This window comes from Engystomops pustulosus, chromosome 7 (assembly GCF_040894005.1).
Source record: "Engystomops pustulosus chromosome 7, aEngPut4.maternal, whole genome shotgun sequence".
NCBI lineage: Eukaryota > Metazoa > Chordata > Amphibia > Anura > Leptodactylidae > Engystomops > Engystomops pustulosus.
In genome coordinates, this window is record NC_092417.1 from 38438591 (window position 1) to 38464644 (window position 26054).

The window sequence follows — 26054 nt, forward strand, 5'->3', positions numbered from 1 at the left end:
GTCCTAGCAGCTAGCCATGGCTTTGATTGGGCGAGTTTGCTAGGGGCATCAATTTTCCGAACGCCAAAACTCGCCATCGGGACTGCTCATTCCTGCACATGGATCTTTTGTTAGCAAACATACAGTTTAGAAAAGGATTACACACTGATGACACACGGCCCCATTGTTTCTGGCCCAAGAATATGAGGCGCTGCACTGTGCTTTCTTGTGAGGGTACTTAAAATTATGGCTGCATATGAACATGTTGTAGAGGTGGATTGTAAGTTCTTGCGAGCAGGGCCTTCACTCCTATTTTTTCATATCACTATGTTATTACTTTGATTTCTTATTTTGTTTGTATATGTACCCCATGATCTATACAGCGCTGCAAAATATGATGGCACTAGGGTACAGTAAAGAGCCACAAAAGATTAAAATATTTATTGAGTCTGAAAGAGAAATGACTTAGGGGGTGACGTGATTAATTTATGTAAATGGTCCTTACAAAAAAAAAACATGGTGCAAAGTTGTTCCAGGCAAAATGACATCAAAAGACAAAGGGGCGCTGTCTCTATCTGGAGAAAACAATGTTTAAAGGAAATCTTCCATTTGATTTCATGCATTATGAACCAAACATACCTTGAGAATGCTGTAGCTACACTGATGCAGAAACATATCTTGTTTAATCACTGAGTTGAGTGGTTTTGCTGGAAAAACAATTATAAAATTATGATAATGAGGCTCTGTCGCTCCTGTAGCTGCTCCAGGGCGTCTCATCTTACCCTAATTATGCACTGCTTCAGAGAATGCTGTAATTACTGTGTTGTCCCTGACAGGCAGAAGTAATCAATCGCTGCACCATCCCCCAGCTGCTGTGTGTGGGATATCCAGCTCAGGTTGATTAGTCCTGTATGAACAGTTCTGGGAGCTCTTTTCTGTACGGCAGCCAGTCTGCACCCAGCTTTCCCAAGGCCCTGAATTTTATAATTGGTTTTTGGGCAAAACCACTTGGTTTCGGGATTAAACAAGATATGTTTCTGCATCAGTATAGCTACAGCATTCTCAAAGTATGTTTGTTTTACAATGCATAAAATCAAATGGTAGATTTCCTTTAATCTCCAAAGTTGAAAAGGCTTCTTTACTGTAAGAATTGTGAATCTCTGGAATAGCCTGCCTCAGGAGATGGTCACAGCAGCGACAGCATAGAGCTTCAAGAAGGGCCTAGATGCCTTTTTTTTACATCCAAATAACTTCTTTTTCCTTCCTTGTTTGAGCTTGATGAACATGCATCTTTTTTCAACCGTACTATCTATGTAACTATGAGACCTGTATTCATACACTGCTATTGATTACATCAGATTCACAACCTGGGAAAAAACATCTCCATCTGCCCTGACCTTGGATTATCCCCAGACCATGTGCCAGTTTGATACCACAAGTATGTTTTGCCTGGGTCAGCTGTCACTTATCCCAGAAATAGTAAGAGTTCATTCACACGCGGTATGCCAGCCGTGCGGGCATACCGCCGTGTGATGGTGGTGAGGAGGCGGTGACCCCTCCTCCCTCCATAGAAAAATACAGCACAGGGCCGCACACTCCAAGAAAGATAGAGTATGCTCTATCTTTTTGTGGTGTAGGCCAGGATCGGTACCGCCATTGCTGCCTATGGGGACGTATATGTGGCCGCATGTACGTCCCCATGAACGGCCGTGTGAATGAGCCCTGTACAATTCTGCGCCAGACCCTGCCTGGCACTTGGCATGGAGGTGGCGTTCTGGGGAAAATAATCGCAATTCAAAGCAATATAAGACATTCTGCAGCCTTGAGGAGTAATAATTAGACACTATGATATTAACACATAGGCCTATTTTCACTTTTTGTGTTCCATTTTTTACTCCCCACATGTTTTACTCCCCCCCAAATCTATAACTTTATATTTTTCCATGTAAAGACCTGAGGGCTTCTTTTCTGCATGACAAATTGCACTTCATGGCGTTGGTATTAAGTAGTCTATGCCGTGTACTGGGAAGAGGGAAAAAATTCCAAATGCAGTGAAAATGGTGAAAAAACGCATTTGCAGCATTTTCTTGTGGGCTTGGATTTTACTGCTTTCACTGTGCGCCCCAAATGACAAATCTACTTTATTCTTTGGGATGGTGCGATCACGGAGATATCAAATTTGTATAGGTTTTATAAAGTTTTCATACATTTAAAAAAATTAAAACCTGTACAAAAAAAATTCTTCATTTTACAATCTTCTGGCACTAATAGCTTTTTATACCTCGGTGTACAGAGCTGCGTGTGGTGTATTTATTTGTGACCTTTGATGACATTTTCAATGCTACCATTTTAAGTACTGTACAGCCTTTTGATCACTTTTTAGTTGCATTTTTAATGATTTTTTAAAGTGCCAAAAAATGTCATGGGTACTTTAACCCTAGGTTGTCTGATTGATCCTACCATATACTACCGTACAACAGTATGGCAGTATTTGGGGATTTTCCACATCATTTGTTACAATGTGCAACTCGTAAGACCTGAAGCTGTCATGGCAACTGATCGCTGCCCCCCGATGACTTCAGAGGGGGCGGCTATAGACTCCAAGATGGCGCCGTCCATGCACCACCGGGATTGAAATGCCTCCGGCAGCTTTGTCAGCACTGACCACGAGTGTTACCGGTGGGTGTTTGCTGCAAGATGTAGCAAACACCAACCCTTTTATGAAGAGGGCTCAACCCGTGAGCCATCTCCATACACCCACAGCCGACATGTGATGTAATAGTAAGATAGGATCAGGATAAATCACTGTAGGTTAGGCCTCTGGATGTTCTGCAGGCATGTGTGTCCCTTGCCTGAGACATGCTCTTTCATATGTGTTATGGGACTTTATGTTGTTTTGTGGTTATATATTTTTTGCATGATTAATCCTGAACTATTTGATCTTCTTGACTTTGAACACCAAACATGATTATGTAATCCCTCTTGTTCCCTTTTACACATTCGGATCAGAATGTTCTCAGCTTGTTCTTAATTACAGGATGTTATCAGTCAGTAGAATGGGCAGGCTAAGCACAGGAAAGAGCTATGTATTACAAACGACTTAGGTTTGGAATGATAAGTCATGAGAAGTCATTCCTCCACCAGATAGGGGGGGGGGGGTATGGATTGATTTTTATTGATCATATTTCTGACAAGATGGTGACAAGTCAGAGATTCTGATGAGGGAAGGGGCGTTGCTTACTAGACCCATATCGAGTTCTGAGGTTGGGCGACAGGAGAGATGTAAAGTTCCCAGAGTTCTACAGAATTGCTCTTTGGGCAGCCAATATCTTTTTTTTTTTAAATAATCCATTTGAAAACAACATGTAGTAGACTTTGTAACCGTATTGGACGAAATTCACACTAGTGTTAGATGTTCTGCAAGTAAAAAATGTAAAAAAAAACGTAAATCTGCTTACACAAAAAATATGTTGAAAAACCCAAACTTGAGTAATACTAGAGTAAAAAAATAATAATAAAAGAAATAATCACCATTGCGACGCCCCCCCCCACCCCCGCATGTCTTCTCTGAGATCCGTCAGGCAGCAGCAGGTCCATGTGACGCTTCAGCGCACAAGCTGTGACGTCAGCCGCCACTGACATGAGAGAGTGTGCCGGCACACACAATATTATGGCAGCGGCAGCCGGCATCAGAACCACAGTGAGTATTGACTTTCTATTTTTTATGAACTGGGCAAACTGGTACTGGTGAAAAGCTGACTGGCTATATAATGGCGCAGAGCGCTTGCTATATACTGGAAGAATGCTGGCTGGCTATATACTGGGAGAATGCTGGCTGGCTATATACTGGGGGCAAGGGGCTGAATAGCTACCGCTGCCATTTCATTGTGTGTGACAGGTTCCCTTTAAAGGAGTCTTGCCTTATATTCACGTCGGCTTATACTTGAGTGTATACAGTTTTTTCCAAGTGGTAAGGAGCCCTTTAATGCTACTGTATTATGCTGTAGATTTTCTGCAATAAAATCCATGTGAAAAATCTGCACATAATCCGCCATGTGTGCAGATAGTGTAAGGGTATATTCACACGGCAGTGCCAGACTTCCCAATTCAGGTTTTGACCGTCATGTCCTATATTCAAGCACCATCTGCATGAAATTGAGGAAAAAGACTCAGCAGCGCCCCAGAACTAGCCCTAAATGTTTGAAGTGTGTTAGAATAAAGCTGGGAATGGATCACCAATTACAGGAAGGTTATTTTCTTCAATGTTCTGCATCGCTTCACTTTTTGGATTGTGTAAAATCTGCTGCACTGGCAGTTTTCCTGTGCACTGGAACAATAAGGTCGGACATGCTAAAATATGTACTAACATAGGGGTGTAACTAGGAAAGACAGGGCCCCATAACAGACTTCAGAATGGGGCCCCCCTACCCACTTTAAAATTTTCATATTACATTCATATATATACATATATTTATGTACATAAACATACAGTTCTTCACTCATACACACATTTATACTTACAACATATAGAGCATATATATACAGGCAGTCCCCGGGTTACATACAAGATAGGGTCTGGAGGTTTGTTCTTAAGTTGAATTTGTATGTAAGTCGAAACTGTATATTTTATAATGGAAGTTCTAGACAATTTTTTTTCTTTTGCCCCAGTGACAATTGGAGTTTCAAAATTTTTGGTGTAATTGGACCAAGAATTATGAATAAAGCTTCATTACAGACATCTTACAGCTGATCATTGCAGTCTGGGACTATAGTAAAGCATCCAGAGAGCTTCACCAGAGGTCACAGTTGGCAGAGGGGTCTGTCTGTAACTATGGGTTGTCTGTAAGTCGGGTGTCCTTAAGTAGGGGACCGCCTGTACATCACATATACACCCACATATAGTGCCATATACAGATGTACAGCATATATATGTTATATACATAATATACTGTAAAATGTGCACTAAAATATGTATATAATGGTGCACATCCTCTATTCTTTAGTGTTAGGTTGGATGACGGGGCCCCCCTGACACTGTGGTCCCCATAGCAATTGCACTGGCTGCTACCACTGTACTAACAGCTTTTCTAGGTCTTCCTTTAACATGGGAAGTCAAGTGTTTTGTAAAGTTGCAGCAGCAGTCACCACCACAGCCCCGAGACACCCCGAACCTTATTTGCATAAAGATAAAAACTGATTTTTCACTTTGAAAATGACAAATTGCTGGGAAACATGAAAGTTACGTCCGAAATGCTCTACATGATTCTGCTATATCAGAAGTGGTAGATATAAAATATGTCAGTTCGTAGAGGTGAAGCTCCCAGCATATTTTTTTTAACCAAAATTGAGATCATATCCAAAAATGTGGGGACAGATGGGAACTGCACAGGTACAAATTTCAGTTTCACCATGACCATGTTAGATACAGAAGTGGAAGTTCCTCTTACGGTAAAACGAGTACCACTATAGAAGTGAAAATCTAGTTATCTGGTTAAAACCTAAAAATATTAGAGTAGACTATCACTTATGAGTCACAATTTAATTTTTATTTTTTTTTTCTACAAAACCTATTTTGAACCAATCAAACATATCCGGTATATTTCCCGTAAGCTCCTGGTGTAAGAATACATTCACACAAAAGTATTTTTTTTGGCCGGGTTTTAGCCAATGTTTTAATGGCTAGCACAAGTCACCATGCGTCTCAATGGGCTCATACACATGGCGGCTGTTTCCATAGCCCTGTGTATGCACTAATTGGGAAGTTTCTCTATTGTTATCGGTTTGTTAGCCGACCTCACATGCTGTTGACATACAGGCCGCAAAAGACGTTTGTGTGGAAACCGTCCAATAATTTAGTTTTTTTTTTCCAACGGAGGAAAGATGGACTTATCTCCCTCTTTCTATGCACAACCATAGGATTTCTGCTAAATACAGGTAGGCTGCTTAAATATTTTAATTTTCACAGTGGTCCCTAAGATAATTCTACCTTGCAGTGGTACTGAAGGTAGATTTACAGGGAAGCTGTTACCACAAAACCCCATGATAAACCCTGAACAGTACCCTACAGTCACTGTGTTGCTGCTTCAGCACAAAAAAAGACTATTACAGGCAGTCCCCGCGTTACATACAAGATAGGGTCTGTAGGTTTGTTCTTAAGTTGAGTTTGTATGCAAGTCTGAACTGTATATTTTATCATTGTAATCCCAGCCAGGACTTTTTTGGTCTCTGTGACAATTGGATTTTAAAAATGTTGGATTGTCATAAGAACCAGGATTAACACTAAAGCTTCATTACAGACACCTGTGATAACTGTTATAGCTGTTTATTGTAGCCTAGGACTAAAGTACACTAAATTACCAATATCCAGAGGTCCGTTTGTAACTAGGGGTCGTATGTAAGTCGAGTGTTCTTAAGTAGGGGACCGCCTGTATTTACCATTATTGTCTTCTGAGATCCAGTCAAGGAGATGGGAGACCTCCTGGACCCAGAGGTGTCCTCCACCACCTCACAGCCGCTCTGCATTGTAAATCTACCCCTTCACGTTCCACGACTGGATCTCAGAAGCAGCAACACAGAGGAGTCCCACTGCCACCTATAAGGTAACGTTCGGGTTTATTGTGGGGTTTTGTGGAACGAAATTCCCTGCTAACAAGTTATAGATGATTACTGGGAGGCCTAACATCAGGACACTCCATAATCAGCTAGTTCTTTGGAATACAATCACCAAAAAGTTAACTGTGCAACTTTAAACAGGCAGCATAAAGCAAGAATTGATAAGATTTATTATGACATAATAGAAAGATATAATGCACATGAACATAAGACGGTGAGTACTACTAGGTGGACTTCCTCAGACACAGCCAAGTCTTGGGGACCTCATAGGTAGTTCTCTTTACCCCAACTTCATCATAAGGAATGTGCCAGGAAAGCTGTGTATTCTGCAGGATGGTATCATATGTCAGGATTGGCTGCGGGAAGAAAATAAAGAGTTATTGTCATTTTTTAATACATATTTCTATATTGCTGTTAAGATGGAAAACTGTATGTATTCTAAGCGTCTACCAAAAAAAAATGTCCATCCCTTATATATGGCTTAGTGATCACTACAGCAGTTATGTGCAATATGGAAATCTAGTGTACGCCATAATGGTTTATATATTATGTGTGACAGTATACTTCTAATATATTTTATCAGCATAGACCATAATGCATTGCTCTCTCCATGTCAGCCATTAAATTTGTTGTATATCTGACTTATCAGAATAAGATTACTTATGGGCATAGCAAGTATCTTACAATTGTCAGTTTTTCCCTCTGTGAGCCCCACTTCTAGTAGCTAATATTTCATGAATTTAAATAGAGAATGGGAAGAGACAAGCTGCCGTCTTGTTGCCAATACACAACACAAAGAGATGAATAGATTGTGCTGCCCTTTCTCTCTCTCATACATAACAGCATGGGGTACATTATACAAAAGTATTGAGTAGTGTTGAAAAGAGAGAGCACTAATTAAAAGTAGATGTTCCCTCACCCATAGACTTCTATGGGCAGCTGTAACCTGATCCCTCAGTAACACAAAAATTGGTTACTACTTTGCCTCTGCACTTGTTAGAGAGCAAGTGATGAGTACAGGTGAACTGACACACTGAAGTGACTCGTAAGTGGAGAAATAGGCAGTGGGATATGTTAACCTTTCATATGGGCAACTGTAACCTGGTCCCTCAGTAAACGGAAAAACAAATTTCTACTCGACCTCTACACTTAATAGAGAACAAGTGATCAGTGCAGAAATAGGCAGAGGAATATGTTAAGGACCATTAATATGGGCAACTGTAACCTGGTCCCTCGGTAAACAGAAAAACATGGGATAAGGTAACAACCTTACAGTATCTATGGGCAGAAAATGAAGGTACCGTAATTAAAAAATAAAAGCTTTTAGTTTATTATTGAAAATGTTCTAAAAATGCAAAACATAATAAAAGTATGAAAACCATGTTCTTAGAAAATCTCATGATGATAAGAAAATTGGGAAAACCAGACTCTCTTTACAAATAAAGCGAATAATTGTAAATTTGATTTACCCTCAAATGAACATCCCCCTTTCCGGAATAGAAAGGAAGCACTAGCTGGTGTCCGCGCTGCCACTTGAAGAAGAGCTGTTGTATTTCTCTGTTAGGTAGACATGCTTTGTGGTCCCTTAGAAGGTCACTAGTAATAAAGCAACAGTGACTACCAGAGCTTAGACAGGCGTAAAGCAGGAAAGGGTCATCTAGTGATCTGCCGAGAGAGAATATGAAACACATTAACCCCTTAAGGACGCAGCCATTTTACAGCTTAAGGCTCAGCCCCATTTTTTGGATTCTGACTTGCTTCGCTTTATATGGTTATAACTTTTGAACACTGTTACTTATCAAAGCGATTCTGAGATTGTTTTTTCCCCACATATTGTACTTCATTTTAGTGGTAAATTTTGGCTGATAAGTTTTGCGTTTATTTTTCAAAAAAAGAAAAAATGATGAATTTTTTGAAAAATCTCACTTTTTTGAAATTCAAAATCATTACATTTTCAGGTAGATAGATTTACCACCTAAATAAGTTGCTGCATAACATTTCCCATGTGTCTACTTTACATTTTCATAATTTTTGAAATGTCTGGATAATATATTTTGATGTCGCTCGGCTTACAAATCGAATAGCGATTTTCCATATTTTCAGAATTTACTCTTTTGCGGATAAATACAGTTTTGAATGAAATGTTACATATTTAGTATCAAAACCCCCGTATATAATCAGCCCATTTTCAAATCTGCACCCCTCAAACTATCAGAAACAGCTTTTAGGAAGATTGTTAACCCCTTGAGATCTTCATAGTAATTGAATCAAAATGGAGGTGAAATTTAGATTGGTCAAATTGTTCCGGTTATATGCTCATTTAGCCCTAAAATTTACACATTTCCAAAAGATAAAAATAGGAAACCCACCATACAATTTGTCCTGCAATTTCTCCCGAGTGCAGAGACCCCCCACATGTGGACGTTACTTGTTTTATGGGTACACAGCAAGGCGCAGAATGGAAGGAGGGACCTGCAGCTGCCAGGATTTTAGTTTCCTCTTTGGTCCCTTTTGTAGGCTATAAATTTTCGCTTTTTCGTTATTGTGGCCATGTGACGGCATTTTTGTTTGCGGGATGAGATGCTTTTTCCAGTGTTGCCATTTTGGGGTTGGTATCACCTATTGTTGAAAATTTAGGAACTCGTTTTTGAGGGTATGAGTAGAAAAGCATAAATTCTGTACTGGATTTTTGACTTTTTTTTTTTTCGTGTTCACCGTTTAGCCTAATAATCATGTTAGCTTTATTCTATGGGACGATACGATTACGGGGATACCAGACTTGAATATATTTTCTTACATTTTACTAAATTTGTCAAATAAAACCGTAATGTGGGAAAAAATCTATCATTTTTGCATTGCTGTCTTCCAAGTGGCATAACATTTTTACTTTTTTGACTTTGGAGCTGGTTGATGGCTTGTTTTTTGCGGGACATGCTGTACTTTGCAGCAGTATCATTATGGAGTACATATGTTTTTTTGATCACTTTTGATGGCATTTTTTGTAAGATTGAATAGGTAAAAATGTTAATTTTTGGTGGGTTTTCAATAGTTTTTTTTAACTGCGTTCATCGTACGGGTTCAATAATGATTTACTTGTATTCTACGGGTTGTTACGGACGCGGTGATACTATATATATGGGGTTTTTGTTATGATTTAGACTTTTTTGGGGTTATATGTCTCTTTATATGTTATGGGGCTTATGGGCATTTTTATTGATTTATTACTTTATTTTTTATTGAATAACATTTTTTTTTTTACTTTTTCACTTTTTCCACCATGGGAAATGACCAAGCAATCATCTGATTGCTTGTTCATGATAATACTCTGCAATAATCATGTATTGCAGGGTATTATCAGTGTTAGCCTATGCACTTGCATAGGCTGGCACTATGCCAGTAAGATGACGTCACAGACGCCATCTTACTGGCAGTGCCTGCAGGCAGTGCTGGGGACCAGATCGGACCCCAGCACTTCCATAGCAGCGATCGGCGTCCCCCGAAAACGGTTCGGGGGGGCCGATCGTGGGGGAAAGACCCCCAGAGGCATGTTAGATGCCGCGGTCGTGCTGACCGCGGCATTTAACGGGTTACACACCCGCGATCGGAGCCCACTGCGGGTGTTACACTGGGGTGCCGGCTATTAGTTACAGCCGGCACCCCGTGTTTCCCGATGCCGGTTCAGCTCTGATCCAGAGCCGAGCCGGCATAAGCGCCGTGGCGGATATATCCGCCACTGAGCGCTAAGTCACTGCGCTCCGTGGCGGATATATCCGCCACGGAGCGTGAAGGGGTTAAAAGGCATGAAAAGACTATACTCAAAATCTGTGTCCATGGCAGGAGTCAATACACAGTGGGGCACATTTATCAATTTGCACTAAAACCGGTCACATATACATGACATATACAGTGGTGGCCAGAAGTATTGACACCCCTGCAATTCTGTCAGATAATACTCGTTTTCTTCCAGAAAATGATTGCAATGACAAATTCTTTGGTATGAATATCTTCATTTACTTAGCTTGCATTGAAAAAACACAAAAGAGAACGAAAAAAAAGTCAAATCATTGATCATTTTACACAAAACTCCAAAAATGGGCCGGACAAAAGTACTGGCACCCTCAGCCTAATACTTGGTAGCACAACCTTTAGACAAAACTGCAAACAACCTCTTCCGGTTTCTTACGATGCTTTGCTGGAATTTTAGACCATTCTTCTTTGGCCACTGCTCCAGGTCCCAAGCTGCCATTGTGAGATCTCTCCACAGATGTTCTATGGGATTCAGGTCTGGACTCATTGCTGCCTCTTTACAAGTCTCCAGTACTTTCACTTAAACCATTTTGTAGTGCATTTTGAAGTGTATTTTGGGTCATTGTCCTGCTGGAAGACCCATGACCTTTTAGGGAGACCCAGCTTTCTCACACTGGGCCCAACATTATGCTGCCAAATTTGTTGGTAGTCTTCAGACTTCATAATGCTATGCACACGGTCAAGCAGTCCAGTGCCAGAGGCAGCAAAGCAACCCCAAAACATCAGGGAATCTCCACCATGATTGACTGTAGGGACCGTGTTCTTTTCTTTGAAGGCCTCTTTTTTTTCCTGTAAACTGTTGATGCCTTTTCTCAAAAAGTTCTACTTTTGTCTCATCTGACCAGAGAACATTCTCCCAAAACGTTCTAGGATTTCTCAGGTAAGGTTTGGCAAACTCCATTCAGTTTTTTTTATGTTTCTGTGTAAAGAATTTGGGTCTTCCTGGATATCCTACCATACAGTCCCTTTTCATTCAGACACTGGGGATAGTACGGGTTGACACTGTTGTACCCTTGGACTGCAGGGCAGCTGGAACTTGTTTGGATGTTAGTCAAGGTTCTTCATCCACCATCTGCACAATGTTGCGTTGAAATCTCTCGTCAATTTTTCTTTTCCGTCCACATCTAGGGAGGTTACAAAGTGCCAGGGGCTTACACTTCTTTATCTAGGGAGTGGCCACAGAGCCAGGGGCTTACACTTCTTTATCTAGGGAGGGGCCACAGAGCCAGGGGCTTACACTTCTTTATCTAGGGAGTGGCCACAGAGCCAGGGGCTTACACTTCTTTATCTAGGGAGTGGCCACAGAGCCAGGGGCTTACACTTCTTTATCTAGGGAGGGGCCACAGAGCCAGGGGCTTACACTTCTTTATCTAGGGAGGGGCCACAGAGCCAGGGGCTTACACTTCTTCATCTAGGGAGGGGCCACAGAGCCAGGGGCTTACACTTCTTCATCTAGGGAGGGGCCACAGAGCCAGGGGCTTACACTTCTTCATCTAGGGAGGGGCCACAGAGCCAGGGGCTTACACTTCTTCATCTAGGGAGGGGCCACAGAGCCAGGGGCTTACACTTCTTCATCTAGGGAGGGGCCACAGAGCCAGGGGCTTACACTTCTTCATCTAGGGAGGGGCCACAGAGCCAGGGGCTTACACTTCTTCATCTAGGGAGGCGCCACAGTGGCAGGGGCTTTACACTTCTTCATCTAGGGAGGGGCCACAGAGCCAGGGGCTTACACTTCTTTATCTAGGGAGGGGCCACAGAGCCAGGGGCTTACACTTCTTCATCAAGGGAGGGGCCACAGAGCCAGGGGCTTACACTTCTTCATCTAGGGAGGCGCCACAGTGCCAGGGGCTTTCCACTTCTTGATGACGCTGCGCACGGTAAACACAGGAACATTGAGGTCTTTGGAGATGGACTTGTAACCTTGAGATTGCTCAGGCTTCATCACAATTTTGATTCTCAAGCCCTCAGACAGTTCTTTGGTCTTCTTTCTTTTCTCCGTGCTCAATGTGGTACACATGGTCACAGGACAAAGGTTGAGTCAACTTTAATCCATTTCAACTGGCTGCAAGTGTGATTTAGTTATTGCCACCACCTGTTAGGTGCCACAGGTAAGTTACAGATGCTGTTACTTGCACAAATTAGAGAAGCATCACATGATTTTTCAAACAATGCCAATACTTTTGTCCACCCCTTTTTTTAGGTTTGGTGTGGAATTATATCCAATTTGGCTTTTTGACAATTTTTTTGTGATTTTCCATTGAAGACAATTTAAATGAAGATAATAATACCAGAGAATTTCTGATTGCAATCATTTTTTGGCAAAAAACAGAGTATTATCTGACAGAATTGCAGGGGTGCCAATACTTTTGTCCACCACTGTAGGTCCCAAATTGATACAAGTTAAAATGGCAGCACGTACCGCAAGGAACGACACTTTGCATAGGTCCGTACACCAAAGTGTGATAAAGTTATTGGCCTCAGAATTTGGCAAAATGGCAAATATTTTTTTTTTTTTTTACAAAAGCTATATAAAACCTATATAAATCCGATCCCTGTGATCGAAGCAACCCAAAGAATAAAGAGAAAGTGTCATTTGAAGCACAGAATGAAAGCCATAAAAATATCAATTTCTTGTCAATTTCACCGCACTTGGAATTTTTTTTTCCCACTAAAAAGTACAATTTGTCCCGCAGATAACAAGCCCATATACAGCTCTGTAAACGTAAAACTAAAAAAGTTATCACTTTTGGAATGAGGGGAGTAAAAAATAGAAGTGCAAAAAATGAAAAAGTGCTTAGTAGGTTAATAGATGTATATTCTGAAATTACCTAGTATCTTGCCCTAATCCTGCTATAATATACTTACAAACACAATGCAAAAAACATGAGGTAAAGTGGCCAGGCCTTTTAACCCCTAGGCGCACCAGGACGTTATAGTACGTCCCCCTGGCTAGATACTTAGCGCACCAGGACGCACTATAACGTCCTGCTTCTGGCACCGGCTCACTAACGGAGCCGGCACTAGAAGCAGCGACTGTCAGCTGTCAATCACACCTGACACAGCGCGCTAACACCGGGTGTTAACCCCTTACACGCTGTGGTCAAGCATGACTGCGGCGTGTAAGGGTGTTTCTGCTATGGATCGGATCCCCCGCGTCGCTTACCGGGGGATCCGATCCACTTCTGGCCAGCTCCGAGGACTGCCATGTGCCCTGGGGCTGCCCGATGTCCGCAGCAGTCAGACCCCTTCCGGGTCAGACAGCATGCTCAGACAGTTTACACTGCTCTACAATGAAAAAGTATTGTAGAGCAGTGTGTTGAACTTGAACCAGCGATCAGAGCATTGCTGGTTCAAGTGCAAGTATGGAAAAGTAAAAAAAAATGTAAAAACACTGAACACTACACATAGAATAAATAAAAACTAAATACATAAAAATATAAGCCCCTAAAATGTCACTTTCCCATAAAAACACTTAATAAAGCATAATAAACACCCCCCCCCCCGCATATTTGGTATTGTCGCATCCGTAACAATCTGTATAATAAAACAGAATCATTACAGGACCCGCACGGTAAACGCCGGAGATAAAAACGCAAAAAACGATCCGAAAAAGGATAATTTTTAATTAATACCCTATAAAAAATGCTCTAAAAAGTGATTTAAAAAATGTTACACACTCTAAAATAAGACCACTAAAAAGAACAACTCTTCTCGCCAAAAGTAAGCCCCTAACCAGATTTGTCAGCCGAAAAATAAAAAAGTTCTGCATACGAAAAGATGGTGATGCTAAAATGAACAAGATTTTCTCCAAATTAGTTTTTATTCAGTAAAATTGAATAAAATACACAAAACCCCCACATATTTGGTATCGCTGCATCCATATCGATCTGCATAATAAAACAGAATCATTATTAGATCCGCAAAGTGAACACCGTAAAAAAAACCCCCAAAAAAGCTCCAAAAAAAGATAATTTTTAATTAATACCCTATAGAAAATGCTCTAAAAAGTGATTTAAAAAATGTTATGCACTCTAAAATAAGACCACTAAAAAGAACAATCCTCCTCGCAAAAAATAAGCCCTTAAACAGATTTATGAGGTGAAAAATAAAAAAGTTATGCATATGAAAGACAACAACATTAACAACATTTTTGCCAAATTACTTTTTATTCAGTAAAAATGGGAAAAAATAAAAAATCTATATAAATGAGGTCTTTTCGTAATCGTGGCGACCCATAGAATAAAAGTAATATACTATTTTTATGGTATGGTTAACGGCCCAAAAAAAAAAAAAAAAAAATTTCCTAAAAATTGACGATTTTCATTTCCTCCGCCAACAAAGAGTTAATAAAATCTCACCAATTAGCTATAGATGCCCCAAAATTACGTACCAGAAAAGTGCATCTCATGTGGCAAAAGAAATAAGCCCCTATAGGTCCTCAATAAAAAAAAGAAAAAAATTATAGCCTGTACAATGTGACATAGCAAATCTGATCTGGATGGCGCCTCCTTCCCTTCTATGCCCGGCCCTGCGCCCATACAGCAGGTTACCACCAAATATGGGGTATCATTGTACTCGGGAGAAATTGGGTATCAAACTTTGTGGAGCCTTTATTCATTTAATCCATTCTAAATGTTTAATTTTCCACCCAAAATGAGTGTATTGTGAAAAAATATTACAATTTGCAGACTGCACCTAAAGGGTTAACAAACTTCTTAAAAGTGGTTTTTCATACGTTGAGGTGTGTAGTTTCCACAATGGGGTAATTTACGAGTCTCACTATTATTTAGGCCTCTCAGTGTCAATTAGAAGTTGAGCAGGTCCATCTAAATACGGGTTTTGGTGATTTTACAAAAAATGTGAAAAATGATACCTAAATTCTGAGCCTCATAACATTCTAGTAAAATATGTGGAATCTTAAAAAACCATGCCAACATAAAGCAGACATTTGGGAAATGTAAGTTATGAATTTATTTGGGTATCATGACTATCTGCATCAAAAGTAGAGAACGTAGAACGTTGAAAATAAAGAATTTTTCCAAATTTTTGCCAAATGTAGTTTTTTTTCATAACTAAACGCAAAAGATTTCATCCAAATTTTTAAACTAATTTGAAGTACAATGTGTCACGAGAAAACAATCTCAAAATCCCCTGGATTTTGTAAATTTGTAAAATGGGACCGCGTCCTAAAGTCTCGTAGGGGTTAAGTATCCACAATGGGCGTATTTATAGCAGAGTATAAAAGCCATGTTTGAGTATTTGATAATAATAATCTTTATTTATATAGCGCCACCAAATTCCGTAGCGCTTTACATATCAAAATTGATGGATTACAATTTTTGGTTGAAAATCCTTACAGTAAGGCTGCATTCACACACATGTATGGGGGACGTATATACGGCCGATATACGTCCCCCATACACTTCTATGGGCTCACGGCCCTGTACCGCTCTACGTAGCCCGGGAAAAGATAGGAGATGTCCTATCTTTTCCCGTATTACGGCGCAGTGCGCCATAACTTCCTATGGAGAGGGGCGGGGATGAGCGGTGCTCACCTCCTCCTCCTCCCCCCGTGCTGCCATGTGCCCGCCGTGCTACGGTGCGGCGGGCACACGGCAGTGTGCATGTAGCCCCACATTTATTATATCCAATACAGTCTCTTCTCTGTTGGTGGTCTGATCACCAACAAAACAATAATGGGGCTTCTGGAGTCCCAAGTGTGAACAGAGCAATAGTGTAGATGCATGAACATCAAATCCACCACAGTGGCCACACATGTTCATTGCAGCTTTATACACACAAATAAGGTGATAATCCCCGTTCTCATATCGAGCAGATGCATAACAATAAGGAGATTCCCTGTTCTGTTGGAAAACTCCTAAATGTAGTACTATCTGGGTGCGGAGGTATAGTAAAACCGTACTCACATATTGTCCAGGAAAAAACAATCGGCATATGCCTGCAAGCGCCGAATGTCGTCTTTCAGCCATTTCTTAGAGGGGACCACCATGTGCTTCCTACCCAGCACTAAGATCCTCTTGCCCCTTGCTGCCAGACATGACACTATATTCAGGAGCTGGAAGACATGATACAAGAGAGATTGAATTAAACACGATCTGTCATCTTTACTGACACTTGTAATTCAGTAAATACTTGTATTGTCTCTTCAAACTTAATAATTATGCATTATCTTTTCCTAGTTTATCGTAAAAACATAATTTTGGATGTGCATGTAATCCATACATATGGATTTATAGCAGATGTCTGGATGTCTTCCAGGTAAGATAAGCATTGCCAGACCGCATGAGGCCTACATCTTTAAAGGGGTTTCCCCTTGAAGCAAGTAAGGCCCACAGGATTGGCCCTAACTTGCTGATCAGTTGGGGTTTTAGCGATGGGACCCCCTACACAAATCACTAGAGCTTGGGTCCGACGTACCTTGTCGCACCCCTCATAACACCACTGAGAAGGCCGGGCTGCCCCGTTTATCTCTATAAAGCTGACGGAGATCTATGCAATCTCTGTCAGCTCCATAAAGGGGAACGGGGAGGACCGAGCATGCGTGACTGACTGCTCCGACCATCTTAATGGTGCTACGAGGGCTGTGATGGGGGGTACATCGGACTCCTGTTTTCGTGATCCGTGGGGGTCCCATCACTGAGACCCCCAACGATCAGCAAGTTAGGCCCTACCCTGTGTATAGGGCGTAACTTGCTTTGTGGGAAACCACTTTAATGGAATGTTGTATAGCCTGGCTTACAGTTGAACAAGTTTTTGACCCACTTAAAGGGCACCTACCACCACGAATCTACCTATAAAGGTAGATCGGGTGGTAGGTGGATGCATGGGACGTGAGGATAGCCCTTTTTAGAGCTAATCCTCACGTCCCCGCTAGCATAGCATAAACTTTATTGCCCTAATATGTAAATTTAATTAAGCGGCTACTGGGGCGTGGAGTAGCCGGACACGAGGCTACACGGCGCGGCTACTCCACGCCCCAGTAGCCGCTTTCCCCGCCTCCTGGCAGCTGCGCGCCCTCGTCCGAGAAGCCGGAGTTCTGCGCATGCGCAGTAACTCCGGCCTCGTTCCCGAGATCGCGCATCCTCGGGCTCCGACCTTTATAGGTAGATTCGTGGTGGTAGGTTCCCTTTAAAGAATATCTTGTTGATATTTTCCTTAAACTAAGTGTAAGAATTACTATTTCGTCTGGTAGTAAGGTGATGAGGTGTTTAATGACCAATATGGTGGACAGATCACAGACCCTCTTAGGCGAATAGAAAGGAACATACCTATTTTTTTGCCTTTGAATAGTTAGGTTGGGCAATATGTCTAAGAAAGGGGAACTTCCACAGGATTTCCTCTACTAAGATCTAGAAATGTTAGAGTAGTCTTGTTCCCTTGTACTCGGAGAATACTAGAAAGAACCGTAGTTAGCCGCAATATTACTAAGTGCACATCCGATTTTTTTTCTCATTCTAAAATTATTCTTAAAGGGGTATACACATTATGCACTATTGAGCCTTACACTATTAGTGAGAACGAGACCCCTGTTCTTCCGAACGCAGTGGGACACATTGTCATGATAAATGGGGGTCCAAGCAGTCAGACCCTCACCGATCACCTTGTTATCCCTAATCCTGTGAATAGTGGATAACTTGCAAAGTTAGTACAATCTCATTTATTATACAGGCAGTCCCCGGGTTACATACAAGATAGGGTCCGGAGGTTTGTTCTTAAGTTGAATTTGTATGTAAGTCGAAACTGTATATTTTATAATTGTAGATCCAGACAAAAAAAAAATTGGGCCCCAGTGACATTTGGAGTTTAAACATTTTTTGCTGTAATGGGACCAAGGATTATCAATAAAGCTTCATTACAGACACCTTACAGCTGATTATTGCATCCTGGGACTATAGTAACATCCAGAGAGGTCACAGGGGTCTGTCTGTAACTATGGGTTGTCTGTAAGTCGGGTGTCCTTAAGTAGGGGACCGTCTGTATACAAAAACAAAAAGTAGGGGCACTATTCCATAAAACAAAATACCGTATATTTCAGACTATAAGGCGCACAAAAAATCCTTTGATTTTCTCAGAAATCAAAGGTGCGCCTTATAATCCGGTGCACCTTATATATGAACCTAGACGTTTTAGCAGGCATTTATTGATGGTGCGCCTTATAGTCCAAAAAATACTGTAGGTACGTACTGGATTCTCCTGTAACCCAGTGTCTGCCTAGCAGTGGTCACTCTCTCTCAGAGCTTAAATTTGGGGCATTGTTGTTAAGATTGTGGCCTGGTTACTGCAGGTGCTATATATATAGGTCCAGTCTGTTGTAGTCCATTGCCCAGGGCCTCCTCAATGCCATCCATTAAAGCTGGAGTAGAGCCTGGGATCAGGTGCTGGTGCCTGGGGAAGTGCCCGTGTAAGGACTGCCCAAATACAGGGGGTTGTGGGGTAGAATCAGGAAGGGGAGAGTCTCCAGACACCAGGTGCCACAGTCACATACAATGGACTGGACAAAAAAAAGTTTAAAAGTTTCAGACAGGATGCAGTCATAAAGAATGGCGCATTATATTGTTAAAATCTGTGACATTGGTGGATATATATCTGTTACCTTTTTAATAAATGGGGATTTCAACAGAATTTTTCTAACCAAAGCAATAAGACCCCGGCTGGGAATATTGTAGGGTTTTACCTAATAAGAACTAGAGTCATATGATAATCTCGCAACATTTGCAGACATATCATTCAGCTTCGGCATGAACAGGAAGTGCCTAGCGAGATACCACAAAGTACGTCAATGCCTTCAGCTAGAAGAGAACAAGAGCAAGTGCAGACAAAAACATGTCCTTAAAGCCCCAGAAATAGAAGATAAAAGTGGGGCTGATTTTAGATAAAATGGGTGAGGACGTAGAAAAGACAGGTCTTTTCCGTCACTCAAGGCACAGAGGATGCACTGTTGGACAGCTCAATGCACAGTGCACAGCAGTGTGAGGCCGTTCCCGTGATTCCGGAGAAGCTACTGTCCAGGAATCTGTAACTAAACAGTGTTACATGGTCAAAACTGATGACAGAATTCCTCTGAGGTGAATCACTGCGGAGACCTCACAACTTGCCTACTTCTTTCACAAGTTGCCACTCACTACATGCAGGATTGATTGGGGTTACCCCCTCTTCGCTACTCTTTTAATGATACTTTCTGTTCCTGTTAGTATTTAAAGGGAATGTTGTAATTTGACATCTACAAAGCTCCACCACCGTTTTGACAAGAGGTCATTATCTACACTGTGGTCACAACTTTATAACAGCGATTTGAAAGCTCCTTTCCTAATCGAACTTTTCTCATACATATATACATACATACATACAGGGGGTCCGCGTGTTACATACAAGATAGGGTCCATAGGTTTGTTCTTAAGTTGAATTTGTATGTAAGTCGAAACTGTATATTTTATAATTGTAGTACTATGCAATTTTTTTTTTTTTTTGCACCAGTGACAAATGGACCCATGATTATGAATAAAGCTTCATTACAGACAAATTACAGCTGATCATTGCAGCCTGGGGCTATAGTAACATCCAGAGAGCTTCACCAGAGGTCACAGGGTGCAGAGGAGTCCGTCTGTAACTAGGGGTCGTCTGTAAGTCGGGTGTCCTTAAGTTGACCACCTGTATATGTATGTAAATTAGGTAGAAGTGCTTTGGCAGGCATTACCAGAGCCCCTCTGGGCTTTAGCAAATAATCCACACCCCAAAAGAACTTGCCTCCTCCAAAGTTTCTGATTTGCAGGTGACACCACAGTTTGTACTGCAAGTCTCACTCTAAGTTTGGGTCCGGGTGCGTCCCCAGTGACCCAGACATATTGTTAGATTGGCGGCCGTCCAATCTCTGGCTTCACTACCTATTCCAAGCCCCCACAAAGCACTTTCAGCAGGCCGGCTGTCTCCGTCACTGTTCTTGCCGCAAATCTCACACAACAAGTTCGGGTGCATCCCACGTGACCCGGACATGTTGCTGTAGTATTGGTGCCATGCAGCCAATCGGGCAAATTGACGTCCATGGCTGTGATCGGGGTGTACCCAATGGCCAATCACAGTCATGGCTGCTAGCTAGGGGCGTCAATTTCCCGGATTGGCTGCATGGCTCCCAAAAAAGCAATCTGTCCGTGTCGCACAGGACACACCCGAAACCTTAAAATTCGGATACGCTCATGTTAGGGATTTTTATGCAGGGCCCCAACAGCCCTCTTGACTTTTGTAAGGTGAGTCCTAATTAACCCATGATTGAACATAAAGACTAAGCCACACACATCAATCTCTTAGTCAAGATCTTCTACCCGTTTAATAATCAAAATGCATAATATATATCAGACAGAAGAGTCATCAAAGGGGTGTGAATAGTATACTCCAAAGCTATTGGTCATCAGCACATTCTGGGAAAAAAGTGAATTAATTGTGCTCAGTTCTCAGAGACCTTGTACACAGATATTGTTTATATTAATGCTGAGAAGGAGATGATAAGTGGCTCCAGAATCCTAATATCATGCAGCATCGAGGACAGACTGGCTTCTCATTAAATGTCAAAGGGTATTTAGCTGACAGGCGAGCAAACAGGTTACATAAAATGAAGTTTGAATCATGACATTAACTTGACAATGGTCAGGGAACATGGCCGCTGTATCTAAGATGGCGGACAGTAGTCAAGATGGCGTCCGAAACAAGTGCGACCTCCTTAACAATTCCCCCCTTTGAGCTTTGCTGGCCTGTAACTCCATCCTGAGCGACCTCCTCAAGCTCCAGGTACCCACAGGTAGGCTAAGCCTTTACCTGCTGGACTTGTTACCTCTTCACCAGATCCCCTGGAGGCCAGTCACTCAGGGGTTACAGGCCTGCACACTCAAATCACATCACTGAGTTCCCATAGTCCACAGGTTTGTAAACAGGCAGCATCATCCTCCGCTCCGGGCACTTCTCCTGTCGTGGTTCTTACCGCCTGGACGGCCATCTGGGACATGGTGGACTTGATGAGGGGGACCACACAACGCGCAATAAGTGACAAGAGCAAAATCACAATCCCCAATATCACCCCCACTTAAAGGAATCCCTTCCAATCCCCCAACCACAAAGTGAAGGACAAAGTGTCCACCCCAGAGTTTCTCTTGAGTTTCCTGGACAGTCCTTTAATCTCTTCAAGTGCATGGGTAATGGATCCATAGGAGGCAATGCAGCATCGAGGACAGACTGGCTTCTCATTAAATGTCAAAGGGTATTAGCTGACAGGCGAGCAAACAGGTTACATAAAATGAAGTTTGAATCATGACATTAACTTGACAATGGTCAGGGAACATGGCCGCTGTATCTAAGATGGCGGACAGTAGTCAAGATGGCGTCCGAAACAAGTGCGACCTCCTTAACAGCTCATCTCTACTCTTGAATGAAATCTGCAGCAAGAACGGTGATGGCACCTGCTATAAGGGGCATTAGGGGAGGAGGCAGGTGGCCGGATAGAAGTGCTTCAAGGGGCCCTAAGGGGCTCTGAGGATGCTCCCCAAAGAACTTCTGCCTCATTTAAATAAATATTAAATAAAGTTTTATAAGGAAAGGAGCATTCAAATTAAAATGCTGTGGTGGAGCTTTGCAGATGTCAAATTACATGAGAGATTTTTATAACCATTATCATGTTATCCCAATATTTATTGTGACTTGTTACCAATGCTATTTTGTTTAACATATGACTAATGACCCTGATAAACTAGAAGAGATGCAGAACTTCTGCAATATTCAAATACTTACAAATGGGACGTCCCCTTTATGGGACCCTGTCTGGGTCAAGAAGCACAGATCTAGCGTAAAAGAGGAGTGTGGGAAACCCCCTAAGAATATTTAAGGGTGAAAGTGTGTAAGGTGTTAGGAGCGAGCTATAAAAATAGGTCATGTCTGCTGCGTGGTAGGAGGCAGACAGCTCATGCCTGGCCCAAGTCTCTCAGTGCCCCACAATAACATGAAACATTGGTATCTGCGTATTCACTCAACTAGGTATGATTTATTACACCACTAGAAAATATACAAGAATAATGTAAAGGAGATGTAGAAAAAATAAAGAAGAAGGCTCCAAAATAAAGATCTAAAATCTGTGCAGAGACAATGCAAATAGGGATGGGGCACGGCAGACATGCTCTCGGGCTGCTGTAATACATCCCCCTCCACTTGTGGGCGCTGTACTTTGGTGGGGTTCACAGTGCAGTATCACACTTATTAGAGGAGGGATGCACTAGACAGGGGGTACTGTAATGTAATTAGTGGGATTTTAATAGTATAATCCAATGTATACTAAGAATCTTGGGTTATTTTTGGAAAAATTGCTGAGATCCTAAACAAGCCTACCAAAACTAGCCTAGGTCATATAGCACTATAGTCCTTCAGTGTACACATGTACTAAGGCCCAACACACCTAAGATCTGCACTCCTTTATTGACAAGTTTATTACTTATAACCATGCTGGTGTCATAGTCTATTCTGCACAATTATGACTGCATTGTACACCAAAGCAGGCAATCATATAACTTGAAAGATGAGTCTCCCTAGTGGCCAACACTGGTGTTACAGATTTCTAATCTTTTTTGCATACAGGATGAAATATAGAAATTTTCTTACCATATATATATACACAAGTTATGGCCAATAAACTTACAAAAGTCACAGAACTATGGAAGAGACTGGAGGAAGGTTGGACCAAAATCCCAGCAGAGCCGTGTGAGACTAGTGAAGTCATTCACAGCAAAGGCCTGTGCCCGTCCTACTGATTGGTGACAACTGTAAGAAAATGTAATTATTATCTTTCTCTGTGCTACAGTCATTGCTGTTCTCTAATTATGATCATAATGTTTTTTTGCAAAATAAAGGTTTTATGTGGAAATACTCTGGTAATTTTGTAAACCATGGTGCACCCCTTACAAAAAATCCATCAATAAATAATCCTTTATTTATATAGCGCACACAGATTATGCAGCGCCGCACAGAGTTTGCCAAATAAGTCCCTGTCCCCCGAGGGCTCACAATCTAATCAACCTACCAGTATGTTTTAGAGCAGTGATGGCGAACCTTTTGGATACAGAGTGCCCAAGCCACAACCAAAACTCACTTATTTGTCGCAAAGTGCCATCATTCCAATTTAAACAGTAACTTATTGATCCCTGCTGTATCACAGAGTTTAATCGTATTGGCCTCCTTAGTTCACCAATACAATAGAAATGATGGAGAAATTTGGATTGTAGTTTCCCTCAAGGGTCCCCTGAAGAGGCAGAATCAGGGGACCCAGAGCAGGAGCTCCATTGACAATCCATCTCTATCCACACCTTCTTGCTCCTCCTCTAGTCCTGGCAGCTTAGGATGTTGCTTTAAAATATCACTGAGCTTGGCACGTCATGGGCCTGGGACCACAAGAGGAAGCCTCGAGTCCTAGCTGGCAAACTCTGTGTTGGGGTGAAGGCCTGGGTGCCCAGAGAAAGGGCTCTGAGTGCCAAATCTGGCACCCATGCCATAGGTTTGCCACCACTGTTTTGGAGTGTGGGAGGAAACCGGAAGAAACCCACGCAAAACACGGAGAGAACATACAAACTCTTTAAAGATGTTGGAGATTACATCATTTCTAAAAAAAAAAAAACAAGTCATCATACACTGTTCTCTAATTTTGATCTCCTTTGTATGAATATACACACACGCTTCGTAGGTGAATCAAATGCATCTGCTGCAGAAAAAATGGCCTGCAGCCCCATGACACAGCTCGAGTCTCCTGAATGACGGGTCCTGCTGGGATCTTGCTGTAGGGAGGTTTCTGTGGGCAGATGTTTTGCTGATCGGGTTCTGTGTCAGTAGGGAAATTTTACTGCGGAAAACCTAAACCAGTGTGATATGGCTGCAATTATTCAAGGGGCTTTCTGACCTCAGTAGGAGAATTTAATACCACTATTAGAAGAGTCACTGGTTTAAAGCAAGGTCAGTTTGTGTCACCACAATTTCTTTACAGTGCCATCTATTTGGGTTTTGTATATTTTAAACTCAAAATTACATTACTAGATCTCCTCTGTGTTTCTGGTTTTCTTATAAGGTTCAGACTACAGTGGATGAGTGTCTCAGGATTGTGGTTCTGTGTGTTATATGGAACAGAAGATACAAGAAATTAAAGATGTGATTCACAATTATGACTTTATTTGCAGCTTGTATTCCCAACTATCTCTTGTACTGCCCGTATCTTCTGTGCTGCAGCTGATACTTATCTTTAAAACTGCATCAGAAGCATAGTTCTAAGTGCTATAGAGCTCAAGAAAGGGGAGTTTGCAGTGATGCATCCAATCCATTTTCTCAGCATAGCCACATAGGGGTAGATTTATCATATGCCGGACCTTGTGCTTGAAACCCCGCTCCTCTGGTGCCGATGGATACATCAGGGAAGGTATCCGGATGTATTTGGTGTGGTTGCCGTGCTCTGCCTGGTGTAAAATTATTCTGCAGCCTGAAAATTTTCACATATGAAAGTTCTCTGCCTATTTCGTGTGCAGGCGCAGGACAGGAATGCCCATCACTGGCAGCGCCCCCCCTTTTGGCACCTCCGTGCCAAGTGTAAAAGGGAAATAATTGCAATTATTGCTGTTAGGAACCTTGCTGCTCGCTTAGATCCGACTTTGGAAGGGAGCCTGCTTGGGGTCTCACTGGACCAGGCTATAACAGCTCTCCGCTGGCAGCACTCGTCATATATATATACATATACACACAAACAAGACACGTAGGATATACTATGCACCAATATTAGATTGCAGTCACAAATTAAGCAATCAATGTAAGTAACATCTCCTCAGAGTTATGGAATCATTAGAACACAAAAAGGCTCTTATAAAATGGTCGTTTAATATCAAAAGGCAGTGCTTACAATTAACAAGGGTTAATATACAAAAAGAGTGACACATTAAACAGACATAAACGTACAATGAAAAAAAATAACACTCTGGTATAATAAAAAGGGATAAAGAAAACAGAACATTACGTGACGTTATAAGTTTGGCACCTGGGAAAGCAAAAACTGTCCACCTGGGACCCCCAGAGAATGGAATTTTTTTAGCTGGAGACTTTCATCTACCGGTAAGTAGATTACAAGATTCACTGACCACCAGCCAGCTTGTGATGACAGGAGCCCTGGCATAGGATAAATGGCCTTTACCACTAGGTTGTAACCTAACCTTGTCTGCCTCAGCATCTTTCTTGGCTGCTATCTTGCCCTGTAGGCATCGTATAAACTTGGTTTTATTTCCAGTTCTTCCCTCATAATGTCCGCACACATGCACACTAGGTATGATGAGTTTAGTGGTAATAGTTTAGGAATTAGGTAATTACTTCCTGTTGTAGTGAAGCCACCTCTTAGCCATTGACATGGACACTGTAGAAGCCTGTCTGTAATTATTAGGGACATTGGTGAAGCTGAAATATGGATTAGGCCACACTTTCCTTTAATCTATAAGGTGGGGATTTATAGCTGTGACCTTTAGTAAGTCCATAACCTATAGTTAACTGGTAAAAAAAATGTAGAAGGGCTCTTCTCCCTACTCCATTGATTGTATGAGGGGATCTGGGTGAGTTTTGCTGTTTTGTCCTGACCTCTGACC

At 41.8% G+C, this 26054-nt stretch overlaps 1 protein-coding gene and 1 long non-coding RNA gene across 2 annotated transcripts in view; one reads left to right on the plus strand and one right to left on the minus strand.

Moving 5' to 3' along the window:
• LOC140069613 (uncharacterized) overlaps positions 1-23294 on the plus strand; it is a 78712-nt gene extending 55418 nt beyond the window's left edge. The window contains exon 3 of the long non-coding RNA XR_011848822.1: positions 23029-23294. This is a non-coding gene — a long non-coding RNA (uncharacterized lncRNA). The remainder of the gene's footprint in view (positions 1-23028) is intronic.
• The window catches only part of PRORP (protein only RNase P catalytic subunit), a 50447-nt gene continuing 31136 nt past the window's right edge, over positions 6744-26054 (minus strand). The window contains exons 5-7 of the mRNA XM_072115504.1: positions 16326-16474; positions 8061-8256; positions 6744-6947 (exon numbers count right to left, since the gene is read on the minus strand). Of these exons, the coding sequence (XP_071971605.1) occupies positions 6816-6947; positions 8061-8256; positions 16326-16474 (477 nt within the window). The 3' untranslated portion in view covers positions 6744-6815. The remainder of the gene's footprint in view (positions 6948-8060; positions 8257-16325; positions 16475-26054) is intronic.